Raw genomic sequence first — 19,527 nt, 5'->3', positions numbered from 1 at the left:
GAGAGTTAAAAATTGGCTTCAACCAACCATAATTGAAATTCCTTATGTGAAAAGGAACCAGAAAGTCTAGTTTTATCTTTGCAATTCTAGCAATAACAGAGGAGGTACAAAATGTTAAAAATAAGAAAAGAGCAAGTTGTTCAAATTACTGGAACAGTGTGAATGCTTGATGATGCTTAAACTAATGAGGGGAGAGCAACAACATGAAAATTATAAGACACACAAGCTGTAGAAACTGTTTTCCCTCAGCACAGCTCTGGCACCAAGAAAGCCATTGTAACTGTGGCTAAGCAATACAAGGCTCAGAGTTAAAACATGCTTATAAGTATCAACGAAGCAAGAAATAACTGTATTTGAGATAATGACAAAGTAATCCTAGCCATTACCTGACACTTGTACCCTGTGAATCACATAAATTTTCATCCCCCAATTCAAATGCTCCATAAATCTGCTAAATCAGATTTCGAAATTTGAAAAGGATAGATACAGTTGTGAACATTTAAGCATTAACAAACATGGCCCCAGACCACAAAGTAACCAATATTTTCAGATGTAACAGGTTGCTCACTGTTACCTTATTCCTGTAATATTATTTCCCAGCCTTTCTGAAGTAATCTGCAGAAAAGCACAAGTACCTGCAGCAACACACACTGTACCTCCTGCCAAATACAGTCAGCAAAACCAGGGAAGGCACGCTCTGTGAGTAACAAAGGCAGCAGACAAAGACATGGGAGAAATACAACCAAAGAATGTTAAAAAATCATCATATTTCAAACCATCTCTGTTGAACATGGAAATGCATAAATTGTTTTACTGACCAGAAAACATGTGTGTTGGGAAAACCTGGTGGTGGATAGACTAGGTATTTAAATTTTAATTACTACTGTTATTAGAGACTCGATTATGATATTCCATTGCATAAATTCAATTATATATTAATTTCAACACTGAAAACAAACATTTTCATACCTCTAATAAGCAAGCTGACACTGACTGTAACCCACAGATCAAACACACAAAGTGCTCTGCTGAACTAGTAGCCTGATGAGGCTTTCAGGGAGCTTCAAGCAGACACTTTAACCTTTTCCAGGGTGCAAAGCCCAGCATACCAGTGCTCTTTTGTCCCTCAACCCTCTAGTGACTCAGATATGCTGCATTTGTGACACTGAATTATTCATTACACTTCTATCAGATAGGGGAACCAAGTCTGGGCTTTTCTTCCCAATGAAGTTTCTCTCTGCCGCAGGGAACAGAGCACCTCCTCAGCTGCATGATTCAGAGCTGCCATGTTTCAGTGCAGTTCTTATTAAATTAACTTCTGATCCTGGCTTTCTTGTCACCCTATTTGACTACTTAAGGAGAGTTCTTCAAAGACTGGAAGCAAGAAAAAGCCGCTCATTAAAAATGCCCCCACAACCCACGCTCTCTTCCTGAGTCAGGAGTTTACGACGGTGACACTGTGAGGATGTTTCAGCTGCACGCTCGCTTTGCCTCAGACACAATTTTACTCTGGAAATAGGACAAAATATGAAAGCATCTCCACCTCAAATGCTCATTAGCCTGCCAAGTATGTCACGAGCATATTCCAGCTGGAATCAATGTTGTGTGAGAAAGATGTTCTTGTCAAACCTGTGGCAATATTCTTCTCTTCGCTTTTGCCAAGCAGTCTGTCACAGCACATGTAGGAAATGGAGATGGTCTTTGCAAACGATGCATCATGAGCAGAGGCTATCAGCAGCTCCTTTACCTTCATGTATTTAGAGAACCAAAGATCAGCAAAATAGCATGAGAGCACACAGGAATTTCTGAGAAGGATAATTGTAAAAGGAAAGCCAAATCTTTGCCTTTAAGATGTTGAGCTCCTTAAAGGAAATCATACTAACAATCCAATAATGCCAGTGTTCCTCTTTCATGTTTCAAAATGAGAGCAATGTGTTTATGCTGTCCTCTTCCACAGAAGCCACAGTTCCTACTCAGTGCAACACTTCCACGCATTTTGCACAACAGAAGAGTTGAGGCAGAACAGTCTCTGTATTGACTTGCACATGTTGCAATCGTTGTTTGTTCCCATATACTATCCATGTGCAAGGAGAGAATTTATTTGGCAAAAAAAATGTTGTTTTTTTTTGCCATTTGTTTCTCTGATGCGTTCAGATGGTGATGTGGAACTGCTATGAAGTACACCAAACAGCTCTTCTGGACACATCCTGTTTCTTTACAGTGTTGAAAAAATAAAATAAAATTTTAAAAAAGCAGCACTGCTCTAAAATATACAACAGACCAACAGCCACAGCAATGTAAGATTTTAAAAACTTGCATTTCTGCTATATGCTAAGTTCAGGTTGTCAAATCTTCCAGCCAGACAGATGGTGGCAGTGAATCAGAGATTCAGCTTGGAAAATCCTGTGATTTTCAGAGAGAGACACGTGCCCGAAGTCGTTTAGCTTCAGAAACTAACTGGTCTCCCACCACAGTCAATATTTGTTGTGTCACACGTCCAGATGCACATAAACGTGTAAACCATGGCTCCTGTACAGTTCTGTTTCTGAAGCTGCAGCCACAGTATCAGCAGCTTCAGCTTTCTGAAGCCTTAACAGCCTGAATGCCTACCCATGCATTTGGCAGCAACTCTGCTCCTCTACAATTATAGGACACAGAAGAAAACAGGACCTACTCCAAAATTTAGGCAAGCTCAGAATATATACCAACAGCGTCTTCAATTTATCTTTCTTATTGCTTAGCCTTATAAACAGAGCACCCTTTTCAGGTGGCAAGACACGATGCAAGGCTGCAGGGGTTAATACAACCCTGCTCGTGTGTCACTGAAGTTTTACTTCAGTTTCCCTACCCAGCAGTTGTCTCTGTTAACACCATACTGGCATCTTCCACAGTCCCATAAGAAAGTAAAGCTCCTCTCTACAGAAAGATTAGCAGCTTGCAGCTGTAACAAAGCATAATCCTTATAAATGCCTTTTGCACTGGAAAGAGCCAGAAATATTATATGAAATCTTGATCTAATAATGTTTTATAATCAGAATCTCAAGTCCAACCACTTTAAACTTTAAAGCTCTATGTTATGGCACGCTATGGGACCCTTTGTAAGTGAAGATTAGGGCTTACAATTGTCCAGTAGGTCACATCAGCTGATGTGTAAGGCAGCAGCAAAGGAGTTTTTCAAGTCTTGACTTAACAGTGCATAAAGAGCGACAAGTCAAAGGGTTTCCACCTTAAAAAGGCCTAATAAATCTCTTCACCTTGAGAAAAGCTCTGCTCCACAGCACCCTGCTGTACAGATCCTGACAGATGGGGTCTGTGGTTTTGCTTAAGGACACTAAGAGAAGTACCTTCAAAACTTGGCAAGAAAAACTGCAAGATTGTTGTTGTGACACAGCAAGGAAACCCAGAGCTGAATGCACTTCTCTGGGATCCAAGAGTCTGTGTAACAGCTACAGCCCAAAATTCAATACAGCAGTTCTGCCCTGGCACACACCATATTAAGAGCTTAATTTCTGTTTCACCTGTACATGTACAGTTTAGAAATTGGTGGAGTGGAAAAGAGAAACAAATGGAAAGTTGCTTAGACCAGGGGTCTATAAAGCAGATAATTTTAAAGGTCTTTTAAAAATAAATTTAAAATTATAGAGAAATTTACCACTATCACCTATTGAAATACACCAAATTGTGAGAATTATTACTTCAAGCTGTTGTAACTAAGCTGCATCCAAAGCCCTTCTCATTCAACCTTAAAACTGAGCAGAACCTCTAATCTTAATCTATCAGGTTTTTTTCTCCTTATGCTCTACTACACTTCAACTTGAAATCAAAAGTTATTGCTGACACTCTTCAGCTCCAGTAAGCACAGAAAAATAAAAAAACCAACCACAAGCAGGAATGATTTTTAATCACACAGGATAGCCATCAAAACCTGGAAACCGTTTGACAAATTAACACTTGTTTCTCGTTGACATGAATCATCACACCATGACATGCAAATGATGTGAACAAGCCGCATGAGCTCGTCATCTCAGAAGACAAACATCACCATTGTCAGCATTCAGGCAAACAGCCCCTCCCCACTCAATTCATTTCTGTTGTCATTGTCATCAGTCCTACAGAAGATTACTGTCCTCAAAGCCGTGCAGATCTCATTTTCATGTATATAAACCAATGCTCTCAGACATCATAGGACAACGATTCACCTCCCATGTCTCTGCCAGAAGAATTTCAGCCACAACCTGCTACAGCCAGGCAAATGCAGAGCAAATACATGGCATCTATGGAAGAACTACAATGAGCTTGCTTCAGTGTATACCCAAGCTACAAAGAGACCCACTTCTACGATTACCTAATGGTTAAATTCTGTGTGGCCTGTGGAGAAATCATCACCAGGCCATTCAGCACAGCCTGGGCACAAGGCAGGACCCAACAGTGCAGCTCTGGTTCTAGCCCTTCATGGTGCCACGCAACTCCAAACCTCTCCCTTTCATCTGCCTTTTCAGAGTCCACCTCTGGGGATGTGAATGAGAGCACACAGTTTGGTGGGTGACAGGGATGTTTGAAGTTATATTTACCTTCTATAAATATCAGTCTCTAGCTTTTTCCACTTTTAATGATATGACTTTGGTATTTTGACACCCATCTGTCAAGAAAGAATGGCCAAAACCATACAGGAAAATAAAAACTTGTCATAATTCAAAGAGTAGGGGTATTTGTTTGGTGTTGCACAGGACAGGCTCAAAAATAAGATGCAAGAGGAGTCATTTAATTCAAACAGGAGGAAAGCTGAACAGATACCAAAGAACCACCGAACTATGAAGTTTCACAAAGCATCTGGAGTATTTCAAAGCCACAGGAAAGGCTCATTTCTCAGAGGCTAATCAAAATGCAAACAGTCAAGGGGGAGTTATAAGATACTGTGTGTGCTATAAGGTAAACTCCTCGTCTTAGTTTTTACAGCAAGCAATTAATTAATTAATGCTGATTGCGTAATAACTACCGCTCTCAAAAATAAAAATTATTTATGATGCTTTTAGGAGGCTTAAATAAAGCTTCGAGAGGAAATACAAGTGTTTATTTCACTGTCTCCTCTCCATGAAAGGTTCAAACACTTTAAACTGATTAATAAGTTAAACAGAGATTGATCGGGGTCTGTGAATGTATCTAAGCGAGCAGGCTTCCTCTGAGGTTCATCTTCCTTGTTGAGAAGGACAAGAGTTTAAACCACCTATGCTTTTATTAAGCTGAATGAAGCCACAATGTTGTTTGATGTGAAACAGGAACAGTCATTTAAACAACAATCAGGATGAAAGCTTACTCAAAAGCTCTTAAAACTCCAAGCATGCTGGATGAAGATTACTAAACCACTAACCTGACTGAGAAAGAATAATATTTTGCCATCTTCTCCTCAGTGATTGTCATGATGGAACTTGGAGGGGTGGGGGAAAGAGAGAAGATAGTTCTGCCTATTTCCTGTATCTCCACCAAAAATGTGGGAAAATCTTTTGGTATCCTTTTCTCAAGGGAATTAGCAACTATGGTTCTTTATATCACCACATTTAAACCCAGAGAACTCTGGTATATCTGGTTGAAAAACACCCACATACACCATTAGTATACATCTGTGATTCAACAACAATGTAAGTTATTTACATATGTCGATAAGTTAAGCACAGTCTTTTCTTTATCTTCCTGCTTTTGATCATCTGCAGCCAACTCCTTAATTCCCACTAAAACCATCATATTTTTGCTTCTGTTTCACCCAACTATGATAAAAACTGCCATGAAATGCTGGGGAGTTTCTCAGAACTTTAATGAGAAAATACCTGTGCAGCAGCACTAGGGTACTTGATTATGTGTTCAACAGAAGGGCATATTGTTTTAAATGTACATTATAAAAATACAGTCATTTCTCCACTGTTTGCCACTACTGTATTCCAGTTCCAGGAGACTGTATGTACTCTGCTACCAAGTACCCAATAGGTGTTCATTCCTGATACTCTGGTATCTCAGGAAGGGTTCTTCTAGAAATACCAGAGTGACCATCTTCCTCTTCTTTTATTTCTTTCTATAAACTTTCCATTTATTAATATAAATTATCATAATTGAAAAACAAAACAAAAATCAGCATGGATGTCCTCCCTTCCCCGCTAAACACAGGCTGATCAACATAAAACCTTCCCAAAAAAACCACACAAACTCTCTGATCTCCTCAAGTATGCACTAGTAAAGCTCGCTCATACTGCTGCTGATGTTCACAGTGTTAACCACAGTATTTCTTCCTATGGGCCAGTGTTGCAGAACTTCTTGTGGTGGGCAGAGCTGGGATTCCTTATCCTCGGTCTGTAGTTCTTCAGATGTTTCAGGTACCCCAGAACACCGAATCCCACGTTACCTTAAATTTCTTAGGTTAAAATATATCATTACTTACTTTTTTCCCCTCTGTACTATCACCACTGACATAGGACAGTTTTCGACGGACATAGAAGAGCATATCATCTTGCCGGGGGGCCCATTTCTCCATAAAGTATGTTGAAAACATCCAAGTCCAGAATACAATCCGGTCATCTTTGAAACAACCTAAGAGGCATAAAAGAAAGGAGAAATAAGAGTTGTAGAATTAGCATGTCACATTCAGTTGTGCTTAAGACAACACCTGAAATCTTTGCTACACATGGTGCAGTCAAGCCCATCCACAGCAGAAATACTCAGCTCAGAGTACGTTTTTCTAACATATACAGCGTAGCTGTCATTCAGCATGAACTCACAACCCACCTTTGGCCATTGTTGACCAAAACCATCTTCTAGCAATCAATCTGCTCCCCTGCAGAACAAACACAAATCAGGGGCCATGAGTATACCCTGGATATGCCTGTGCCACAGAGAAATACAAGAGTAGTGCAGCGAGCTAGAATCCATTAGAGAAGCATTCAAAGAGTAAATTCAAAGGCATGTAATGCCAATATATGCTCCACTTAATGACATGAGGCCCTTAGCTGCCAACAGGTTTATATATGCTCTCAGGGAGTAGAGCAAATCCTTCAGAAACTAGCAGCTGACATCTTCCTTAAATCATATATAGGAACAAGAATGTACCTGTGCAGGTGCAACTGTAATTCACCCTCTCTCTGAGAAGGAACAAAACTCATCCCTTTCTCAAAGAAATGAGGAGCTTTAAAGCCCTGAATCCCAATTAAACAAGAAAAAGTAGGAGGAAAAGGGGAAAAACGAGCAACAAAGTCTTTTCCAAGGAGACAAATTACATCAGCATCAGCAATAGCATGGCAGTTGTCCTCTCACCAGGCAAAGGAGGTACAGCAGAGATGACATCACATTTTGTGAAATTCTTCAAAGCACTGAACTGTAATAAAACAGCAAAAGGTGCTGCAACTCTTTTGTGCTGTAACACTTGCACACTGTTAAAGACCAAAATTTATAGAAACAAAGAGAAAAGTCACTACTGTGCCTAGTGACAAGGCAGCTGAATTTCTCCAGTGCTCCTCAGTCCTACTGCAGGCTCCTTGATGGAGTAATTGCATCCCCAACCCAAAGCCCTACTGAGACACAACTGCAGCTGTTAGCCACAGCCTAGCTGTTTAAAAACCTGTGAAGAAACACTGAAAAAAAGAATTACATTTCTAAGAAACAGCAAAAGCCTGAAAGGGATGACGGATGCTAGTGTTATGTACAAGACAGGGAGACAGGTGGGGGATGTGTATGTGCCCACATGCAGCTGACAACCCATCCTCCAAAACATGTATCCTTCACAGTGGCTTATTTCCCTAAAAGCTACACACTGTCTGCCAGACTGGTATACACGTCACTTCCCAGCCCTCAGCTACCACTCAGGTTGGCGTGTTTCCTTCCCAGTGGTACGCTGCATGTATGAAATAGTTCTGGAGAGAGAAGAATGTTCATCATAGAATCACAGAATACCAAATTGGAAGAGACCTCAACGATCACCTGGACAAAACTTTCTTGGCAAAAGCACACTCTAGACAAGCTGACCCAGCACCCTGTCCAGCTGAATCTTAAAACATTTCCAGTGCTGGGGAATCCACCTCTTCCCTGCAGAGATTATTACAATGGCTGATTGTTCTCATCGTGAAAGATTTCCTGCTTGCGTCCAATCACTCTCCCCTGGAGTAACTTGTACCCACTTCCCCTTGTCTTTTCTGGGTGACTCCTTGTAAAAAGGGAACCTCCATCTTCTGTGAAGCTATTCTGCAAATACTGGAACATGGTGATAAGGTCTCCCCTAAGCCTTCTCTTTTCAATGCTGAACGGGACATGAGACATCTTGCAGGAGACAGAAGTGACATTTATTCACAGCAATACCTGGATTAATCTTCAGAAGATTTTCCAGTCAATTGCCAAGAAAGCTGACACATACCATAACCTTGAACACGATTTTTCTTAGACACTGGTGGCTAACTTCAGGGCTTCATAAAGCAACCAATCAATCTTTTAATCCACAAGTATAACTCAGCACATTTTCCTACTTCATTGTGTGTGCAATATTTGCAAGCCAAATCTTTTTTTTCCAATTTTTAATTACTGTGGTGTGCAGGAAATTAGACTTTCAAATTTTTTAGCACACAAAGGCGTTATTGAAATAAAAGTCTTATGTCTCTCTAACTAAATCCAAAAGTAATATTGAAGACAAAATGAAATTCCACTGATGGACTGTGTACAGAATGTGTTAATCAACATCAAGTAGGATGGTATTTGAAAATATGCATATAGTTGATTCTATTTAAAAAAAAAAATGAAAAGGGTGAGAGAGAACAGAAAAAGGCCAAGATAGTTCCCAGTGCAAGTTAATTCCAGGCCATGCTGCAATTGCTTTATTTGCATGGCTGTAATAAAGTCATTTCAATTACTTAAGGCAGCACAGAACATAATGTGCAGTCATGAATAAAATTCTGCAGTGCACTTAAGTACTGCCCAGTTTTTCCAGCAAAGAGAGGGAATCAATCACTGGAGAGATCAGACAGGGGAAGCTGGACATCTGAATCCTCTCCTGTGGGCAGAGCTCAACGGGACAGTGTGGCAAACAGCTGTATCTGAGAGACTACCACATAAGAATGGATTTGAATGTGTTCAAAAGTGTTCAGACTCCCCGAACCAGCCTGAGAAAGGACAGGATTATCATCAGTCAGTATATCCACAGTTAAACACTGAAGGATATACCACTGACACAAGGACTAATGCCTCTAAACTACCTACCACATTTAGGCTGGAAATTCAAAGCCAATTCCTAAGCATTCAAGCTGTGAAGTTTAGGAGCAGGCCCCTCAGTAGGAATACTGAAGGCAAAAATTCCTACAGCTGTAAAGACAGAACTCAACTTGGTTAAGAAGGTTGATGTGGTGCCAATGACAGTCGAGGATGCTGTGACCCAGTCCCTCCTCTATATTTAGTAAAGAGTAGAAAACAGGGCATGCATTCATTGTGAGTCATCAATGGTCTCAAAGAAACCTGTTAAATCTCATGGGTTTTGAGTACCTGAATGCCCAGACTTAGTTAAATGAGGAGAGGAGACAAAAGGTGGAAAGAGGATTGCCCTGAATTCACCTGGAGTTCTAGGAAAATCAAAGGAAAAAGAAAAAAAAAAAAGAATCTATATTCTGTAAGAACCACCTCTGAAAAAGTTCTGTTGTTGAGAAGTATGCCACTTTGGTTTTGCTTCAGGAGTACACAAAATAACCCTACCCAAGCCACACCTAAATATATATAATAATGCTCTTCTACCAGAGGGAAATATTTTTCCCTTATAAAGCAAAAATCACTAAGTTATCTAAACCCAGCAATATAAAGGAGGGTTAAACAACTTTAAGATTCTGCCAGTACCTGCAAAAATCTGAGAAGATGTTACACGAGCTGCTTACACCATCAGATACGTTTTACACAATAAAGCACAGGAGTTAATATGCTCTTCTGAATGATTTATGAGTGATCATAACAAGGAGAGCAGGAGAGCGGCAGAGCCGGGTAAAGTACCAGGACTTTGTGTGAGCTTATGCCCTTGCTGGGGAACGCAGGACAAACTGATCCAATGTATTCAACGCCAGTCTAAACAGAAAACCAGGGGACAGAAGTGCTGGCAGCACTGCAGCATAATGCAGGGCAAAACAAAAATCAAAACCACAAAAAACAAAGTTGAAAACCCTTATAGTTATGTTGGATGGCCGTCAATTCAAAACCCTGCCTGCAACAGATTAGATGTAAAATCATCTTTCAAGCTTCAGGGATACTTGCAGACATTGCTGTAATTAAAACCAGCCTGAGGATGTTCTAACTGTTCTGACTGCAGCGTCTAAAGGACTTGAAGCCAAAAAGAGACAAATCACTGCAACACAGCTGCTTTTACTGTATTTCAGTAGAAGCAGAAAGGATAGGGAACAGCACACAGAAGAATTAGCCTTTAAAATCAACTATTAAATGGCATTAACTTGGAAAGGAGACTAGAAAATTTGTAATTGTAATTCAGACTTCTTAAAACTTCAGAGGTCAAGAAATCTATTCCAATTTCAAGCCAGAAACTGTCAGATCCAATATATCTGCTCAAACTTGCCTTCAACTCCTAGATTAATAAAAGTAAAGCATTATTTTGGTGGTTTACAACATCTCACTGGAAGCCTTCCAGTTTTGCCAAGAAGAAACTTGGAAACTGCGTTCAAAACTGTTTTGGGTAATGGTTTTGAAACTGTCAGGCGAACAGCCCAGCAGACAAAGTTATTATTGTTTAAAACCATTACCCCTTGTCTGATTGCAAGACGCCCTACTAAAAAGTTTGTCCCCATCTTTCTTACAAGCCCCCTTTAAGTACTGAAAGGCCACAATAAGGTTTCCCTGGAGCCTTCTCTTCTCCAGGCTGAACAACCCCAGCTCTCCCAGCCTGTCCTCACAGCAGAGCTGTTCCAGCCCTCTGATCATCTTGGTGGCCTCCCCTGGCCCCTCTCCAACAGGTCTTTCCTGTGCTGAGGGCTCCAGAGCTGGACACAGGACTCCAGGTGGGTCTCACCAGAGCAGAGCAGAGGGGCAGAATCACCTCCCTGGACCTGCTGGCCACGCTGCTTTTGATGCCGCCCAAGATACAATTGGCTTTCTGGGCTGCAAGTGCGCATTGCTGGCTCATGTCCAATCTTTCACCCACCAGTACCCCCAAGTCCTTCTCCGCAGGGCTACTCTCAATCCCTTCATCCTCCAGCCTCTATTGATGCAGGGGGTTGCCCCAGCCCAGGTGCTGGACCTTGCACTTGGCCTTGTTGAACTTCATGAGGTTCACAAGGGCCCACTTCACAAGCTTGTCCAGGTCCCTCTGGATGGCATCACTGCCTCAAGCGTGTCAACTGCAGCACTCAGCTTGGTGTCATCCATGAACTTGCTGAGGGTGCACTTGATCCCACCATCTACATCATTGATGAAGGTATTAAACAGTACCGGTCCCAAATTTCCTCTGAGAGACACCACTTGTGCACCAATCTCCATCTGGATATTGAGCCATTGACCACTATTTCTCAGACCCTTCCACAGCACCCTGTTGAGGGGTCTCAGCTGCACTCGAGATGGTAGAGCTCAGAGAGCAGTTCCATCCCCGTTACCTGCCACCCACCGAAGAAGTGGACACACACAGCTCGCAGTTGGATTGCTGATGACCTTAAATCTCCTCTATTATAGTCAATCCGGCTTCTATCCACCTGGCAAGGACTGAAATAAATAAGAGACCAGTTTCTATAGCCCAGACAATAATGAGTTGGCTGCAGCTTGCTGTCATGTTGGTCCATTGCCATTTGCACAACACTCAGAAGATGTGCACACACAAATACACACCACAGTTAAGCTGGAAGTTACTTAAACGCCTGGCACTTAAAAGGCCTTGAAGCTTTGACTTCAGTATCTGGGGAGACCTTTTAAAATGCTAACAGTTTTATTTTTGCCAGAGAAGAATCTGAGCATTCTGCAACACCAGAATTAGATGATATTTGAAAAGGAATCAAATTCCATCTACAGTTGAGAGGATGTAGCACGATAGCTTCCCAAAAACACTCCTCCCCTAACAAATTCTGCTTCTAAATGAATAAAATGGAATCAAGAGTTCAGACTATAAATCTTAATACACTAAAAGTTGATTATATAATTATGAGACCTTTGTCATGAATAAATCCTAATTACAACAATTTACTCTAATGATTCATTTACATGGATTTTATCCTCATTAGAAGCAAGATTTATGCCAGCTGCTATGTAATAAATGTCTTTCTTTTTACCTATTAGATTTTTATATTGAGCATTCATTCCGGGGAACTGACTCCAGATCCACATAAGAAGTTGGTTTGTGGGGTTTTTTTTAAATTAATGCTTTCAAATAAAATCAGTGGATAAAGAGAAGTGTCAGCATATTATTTTGCTTCAAAAGAATAGAAGAAAAGATTTCCTATTTGGTAGATAATCATTCTTTCAGCATGTACTGCTCAGAGCTTGGAGGAACAATAATTTTGGCTAGACAGTGTTTCTTCCTATGCTTTTATTCCTTTAGCCTGCCACGAGCTGCTCTTAACTGTGAAACATCATAAAACTTGTTTCATCTAATTCTGCCACAGTACTGTTATCTGTAAAATGAGCATCCTTAGATGTTTAGGGGTTAATCAAATGTTCATGAAGATCTTTATAGCCCCAGCATGGAAAGTAAACTAGAGTTCTGAGTGATTCACACTATAGTTAATTTTTGTTTTGAGTTTAGCCAAGTATTCTGCAAGGACAATATGATAAGCATTTCACACAGATTAAAGCTACCTTTGATATTACAAAACTATAATATGACTGCATAAAATCAGAATGGATGTTCCCTGTTCGGTGCCAGTTGCCAGCGAGACCCATCATTAGAAATATGAAGTTCAGTCTTCTTCCCATGCCTACATAAAAGGACTCCATTTAATCCCTACAGTTTGACCTTGTACAAACACAGGACTTCACCAAACTTTCAGAATTTCAGTGGCACCCAACCATTTTGAGAGCAGGTCACACATTACCCAATGAAAAGCCCCAGAGCACAACCTTACAGCAAGTTATTGTTTCATAAAGACGGGGGCTGGGAAAGGAGCACCACCACAGATGCCACATGTAATGACACAGCACAGCGAGAAGTGCGCTTCTGCAAGCACGCAAGTCCTAAATCTGCCAGAAAACACAACATACACTTTCAACGTAAGTTTTTCTGGCAGAACTCCAGCTAGAAAAGGAAGGCATAATGGTAACAGCAGTGACAGGGACAAGACAGATGCCACACATTAGGCAACCCACTCTGCCACAGACACAACCCTCCTCTTTTCCTCACTCTAAAATGGAGGTAACCATTCCCCTATCCCATTGTGTGTGGCATGCACACATCCATCAATAAAACACAAAGAGGATAAGCAGATTTTGTCTGGAGCATCTTTCTTATGAGGAGAGACTGAGAGAGCTGGGTCTGTTGAGCCTGGAGAAGAGAAGCTGAGAGAGGATCTTATTTATGCTTATAAATATCTCAAGGGTGGGTGTCAAGAGGATGGGACCAGACTCCTTTCAGTGTTGTCCAATGACAGGATGAACGGCAACGGGCAAGACTGAAGCACAGGAGGTTTCATCTAAACAGAAGGAGAACCTTCTTTACTCTGAGGGTGCCAGAACACTGGAACAGGCTGCCCAGAGAAGCTGTGGAGTCTCCTTCTCTGGAGACATTCAAAACCCGCCTGGACACATTCCTGTGTGATCTGCTCTGGGTGAATCTGCTTTAGCAGGTGAGTTGGACTAGATGATCTCCAGAGGTCCCTTCCAACCCCAACCACTCTGTGATTCTGCGATTCTGTAACACAATTAAAGATAAAAGAATCATTTTATAACAAATACAACACACACTTCTTTACCAAGACAGTAGTTTACAAGAAGGATTGATGGAAGCTGATGGGAAGTTGAATGAAGAAGAGCAGTCTAAACCAAACAGAAATATTGCTGCTCTTCCCTTTCTTTCCATGGGCATTTTAAGAATACATGCTCTATCATGCTTTCAACGGTGTACACATATATTAGACTTTTTTAAAGCTTTATAATTGATTTAAACCTTGGCTTCTCAGCATATCTATAAGGGAGGTGACAAAATTTGAGCTTCAAGCATTGAGTCATCAATGTTAAAAGGCTTAAAAAAACATTAGGCCAATTACCCTTAGAGCTGCTGTGCCATATTTATTCATTTGCCAATAGATGATATCACCTCTCTCATTTATCACCTTCTCTAAGCACAACTAAATGGTTGGCATCACTGCGATCCCCAGAACCAATACGCAGTTTCAGTACACACCTTAAATTTAAAACCTGTTTTCACCAGATAATAGACTCAAAGGCCCAAAATAACATGAGGCAGAAGCTGCCACTTGGATGAAAGACAGATGTGCTCCTCTGTGTGGAGAGGGAAAGATAAACACATTTCTATATTCAGGAATAGACTATAAAGTCTTCCATTAAGGCCTGTGAACATTTCAATGAAATAACAGGTCCAAAACACTTGAGATTCAGAGAAATTGAGCTCATTTTCAACTGATAATTTCCATTTCCTAAAACACAGAAATGACTCAGAGCTGACTAAACATAAGTTGTGCTTAAGCCTTATGCTGAACTAAATAGCAGGTAAAATGTAATTCTGTTCTAAATATCACAGTTTATCCTATCCAGTAATAGTTTCCCTCCTAAACCACAGAGATTTAACTTTGAAACTCTCTATAGAACTCAAGCCACAGCTGTAGTGATGCAGCTTCATGGTCCGCACTTGCAAGGCACCTGTCAATCACTTCACGTGCTTATCCTCTACTTGCAAAGCAATGGAATTGTATCACTTCAGAAAAAATGAAAGAAAATGCCACAATGTAAAACCTTTTGATTCTGAGGATCAAAGTTTAACCTTCAAGTATTTTTGACATTCACTAGTGGTGGCCCTTCATTGCCCCAGGCTCCTCCTGACCCCTCAGACTCTGCCTCAAGCCTAATAAATGCATTTTCATTTATATAATTAGATATAGACTTTGTCTAGATTCTGAAGCTTTTGCTTTTAGCCCCAGAGGCTATACAATTGGGGTGAAGGCTGACGCATCAAGGGACATGCAGAGATGGTTTTTAGGAAGTACAGATTCCCTTCACCATAACCATACTCCTACCTAACCACTTGCTCTTTCATTGGATGGGACAGGTTTGTGCCATAAATGTTAAGACAGAAGGCTTTGGTTTCGATATAGTATGATTTCCAAACATCGAAACAGCAGACACTTCACAGACCGTTTGTTACCACAATTTACTACCTCCTTCAACACAGCATGCATGCCAACTACAACCAGTTTCCTATGTCCCTGGAAAGTATGAAATAGTTCATTTATATTGCAGCATCACTTGGGGTATCATACACAAGCTCTTCTACCTAGAAGAGAATATAATTCATGCAAATTAAACTTTCCCAGTATCTCCCAAGGTTGTTAGGAGTGCATATTCTTCCCAACTAAGAATCATCTATGAATAATTTTGATGCCACAAAATGTACCTTATTGAAATATCCAGTAGAATGGAGACAGACAAGAATCGGACAAAAAACTTTACACGCATCTATCATTTAGCTAAAAGTTCCTTCTTTTGTGAATGGTCTGCAGAAAATAGGACAAGGTGCGTTACACACAGAAGACATTTCTAATATTGACTATGTTTGCTTGCATTCTGACAGTAAGAAAACACAAGGATAACAAACTTCCAGACAGAGAAATTATCTGTCTTGAGAGTGACACAGATTTCAGCCTAAAATTTAGAGCAACACTCCCTATAAGATATTAAAAATATATATATATTTTTTTTTTCCTAACTTATTTTTTTAGGAAACATTAAAACAGTTCTGCCAATGCCATGTTTCTGGAAAGGGTCTAGTGAAACCTGCTTTTTAATAGCTCCAAATTGAAGGCCAAATCCTCAGTTCACTAAACTTGACCATCAAGGCTATAAGGGTGCAAACCTAATGTTGGTCATCCATTGCCTTGGCTCTTACCCATATCAGTAAGACAAGGAAAATTCTGCACATTGATGGATCATTTTTCAGTGCTCTAATGCCACCAGATTACCCCGAACTGTAAAAAAGAACAAGTAACATTATATGCATCAACAATCAGCAGATGTTCTAACCTTTTTGGCAAAAAAAGTTCATTGAAATTAGGCTTCACAGTGGTATTGATGTCTCGGTTCTTGAGCTTTGACATATTTGAATAAGTAATTTGAATTAGTTTTGCTGCTATATGATTTAAAATGTAATGATTTACTGCCTAGACCTTAGGATTAGTATTATGTGGAGAAGCTCTCTTGGTTGAACTTTCGGTTGAAATTTATCTCTCACCTGAAGGATCGAAAGGAAGACAGACGAGAAATTCAAAGCTTTGGTGGCCAAAGGATGAAAGATTGCCAAGATGGAAACACAGGGTATAGGAAGTAGGGGAAAGGATCACAACCTCCAACTCAAAAAACACCCCCTGCTCAGAAAAGCTGATCACTCAATGAGCATGCGTGGCAGAATAAAGCCGACTGTTACCTTTAAACTGAAGTGAGAAACATTTAGGGCAATGAACTTTGAGTAGGCATAAACATGTATAAGATGTTACGAACGGTTAAAAGCTGAAATGTATAAATATGTAAGCCAGCTTGCCTCTGGTGTGCCAGCCTCGCCTGGCACCCTTTTCTGCACAGAACTGTAAATAAAGTAAATACCTTGACTGTGCATGTGAACCGGTATCTGTACACTGGGTAATGATCCCACTTTTGGAACAACAGTATTTCCTGAGCTTTTTAGGCCGACTATTGCAATGATAAACTTAGCAGCACAGACAGGATAAAAATACTGAAGGTACATGACAAAGGGTGAATATTTTATGGATAAGGACCTACAGGTGCAATTAAATCCCTTGAAGATGACAGTGACCAACTACTCTTACATTGCAAAAAATTCTAAAGAAATACAAATGTTTGAGGAATCAATATCATGTAATAATGCACTTCTTTCAGTGAAATCAAAGATAATAGTTTTTTCATACTAGTGTTAAATAGTGTTTGCCAAAAGGTAGCTATGGGATAACGCATAGCACACCCAAGTCTCACCCTAATGCTTGGCAGCTGGATCTTGTGCTTCATCTTAAACCATTAAGTTTTTTTGTTCTTTCTAGAACCTTGGAATTACCCTAATTTGCCTCAATACCTTGGGAAAAAAAAAAAAAAGTTCTTATGAATATAGGAAATCCTCTCTGAAACTTGGCTGGTTCTCAGATTTGTTTAAATAATTTTGATATAAAAGAGCTGTGTAGTGTTCTGTTTGCTTGTTTTTGGTGGTGGTGGTTTAAGTATTTTTAGAGGGGTGTTCGTTTTGTTGTGGGTTTGTTTGTTTTAATATTTCATAACATGCAGAACTGATTTTGATAAGGGGAATAAAAGAAAAAGTGATACTGCTTATGTCAAGACTAACTTTGCAACTTCTGGAAAAAACAGGTTGCAATGCAGCCAGCTAGCATGTTCCTGGAGGAAGACAAAATTCCTCTTGCAGCTTACAGAAAACAAGTGTATTGTCATAGGAACACATTAGCAATACTAGCTCCTGGTTACTAGCAGCAGGTGATAAGTGTATAATTCGGAGGGCAATGACCATGGACAAACATGACAAGTTTTAGAGTATAGTACAGTGCTTTTCCTACAGACAGACATTGCCACAAGCAAGGACAATCCAAGCTTCTCAAAGGCAACAAAGCACACTTACAACAGAAAATGGTAATATTTTAAAAACACATCTAGCTTAGAAATCTAGATCCCATTTCCAAGCAACAGCAAGCACTCGAAGCATTAGTTTAATGGCAAGTCAAAGTACCTGGGTTTCTAAGTGCCATTTTATTATGGGACATTATTATTGCTATTATACACACCTCCCTCTGCTTTATCCCTTGGCTTTATTTCAAAAGTCTCATTGTATGTTTCCTTTTCCCTGAAAATACATACAACAAACAGAATAAAATCAGGATATCGAAACAGCTAAGAAAGAGCAGACAAACGTATAGAATCTTTCAAAACCCAAATACATTCATGCATGGAATCTGTAAATGAATATTTTCTCCCCTTCCAAAGCCCTGAATTTCTCCATAAATATGATTTATTTTAAGCTATTTTCCATAAAAATAAATGAACGGCTTTTTTTTTTTTTTTTTTTTATGCAAACAAAAGCATCTGGGATGAAAATGAAGGACTAAATAAAGAGAACGGAAAGGTTACTGGAAATGCTAACAGATCTACTAAGCCAAGATAAAGCCTACCAGAAATGATGCCAGATTTTGCAAGCTGTCATCATTACCAGAATTGGTATAAATTCTAGTGCTATTCTAGTAGCTACATACTTAAAATATATGTCACTTAAGAACACAAGATAATAAGACAACTAGTATCAGTATAACAAAAATAACCTTTTAGATGTATTGAATTTCATATACCTCCTCTGGCTACAAAACTGGAATTTTAAATGGACTGTGATTTGTTGTGACTACACATGGAGATCAGGAGTGACGACTGAATGGCAAATACCTACATCACAAGATCAAACTGGAGTGAAGAAGTCTTTGATTTTTTTATAAAATGTAATGCAAAAGACATGCACGAAATAGCGCTCTCAGTAAACAGGAGTATTTTTTTTTAAACAGCACTAACAGGTAGAAAGCAGTAACAACAGAGAGATATAAACATCCTGGTAGAATAGGATTACGTCTTAAAAATCCTTTAATTCACACACATGCTTTCTCTTTGCTTCTTTAAGTTGCAAAAATACATACAGCTTTTTGTTGGTGGTGGTTGTTTTTTTGTTTGGTTGGTTTGGGTTTTTGTTTGGTTTGGTTTTGTTTTAATTTTGTTTTTTCCTTTTGAACGCTTTTTATTTCTCTAATGGTCTTTGAATTCTTTACTAGTATAATAATAATACATGCAATGAAAGCTACGCTGACTAAAATAAAAACATTACAAAAGTGAAATGCACCCATCCCTACATCAGTTCCATTTTGTACGCTTTCAGATACTATTTCAAGACCTTGTCCAGCCTATTCTGCTTGACATTTGCATGGGTGTCAGTAACTACACAGCACCCCCATGTACACACCTACCAACCTGACACACCTGCATGTTCTGCCTCTGGTTGCTGGGACATGTCAGTACCATTTCCCATTCACAGTGTAACAGCGATACCAGCATTAGATGCCAGCTCTTCACAGGCTGAATATCTAAAATTCCTTATACTCAGGCAAAGAATAAGAAAGGATATCCTCCCTGTCTGTTCTTTTTTTTCACTTGGTTGGTTGCAAGGTTTTTTGGTTTTGTTTGTTTGTGGTTTGGTGTTTTTTTGGTTTTTGGTCTGGTGGTTGGGTGTTGTTTGTTTTTTTTTTGGTTGATTGTTTTTTTGGCATTTGTTTTGTTTTTTTAGCTTTCTAGCCATAACACTGAGCCACAACC

The 19,527-nt window shown here is 39.8% G+C and overlaps 1 protein-coding gene across 2 annotated transcripts in view; it reads right to left on the bottom strand.

Annotated features, from left to right (window-relative positions):
• KIAA0930 overlaps positions 1 to 19,527 on the bottom strand; it is a 95,120-nt gene that overhangs the window by 32,198 nt on the left and 43,395 nt on the right. For both annotated transcript variants that reach the window (XM_082059116.1, XM_082059117.1), the window contains exon 2: positions 6,428 to 6,576. In XM_082059116.1, the coding sequence (XP_081915242.1) occupies positions 6,428 to 6,576 (149 nt within the window). The remainder of the gene's footprint in view (positions 1 to 6,427; positions 6,577 to 19,527) is intronic.

This window comes from Streptopelia decaocto (genome assembly GCF_964273445.1).
Source record: "Streptopelia decaocto genome assembly, chromosome: 1".
In the NCBI taxonomy this organism is placed as follows: Eukaryota; Metazoa; Chordata; class Aves; order Columbiformes; family Columbidae; genus Streptopelia; species Streptopelia decaocto.
Note: the sequence above shows the minus strand (reverse complement) of the source record. Positions and strands in the feature narration are given on the sequence as shown.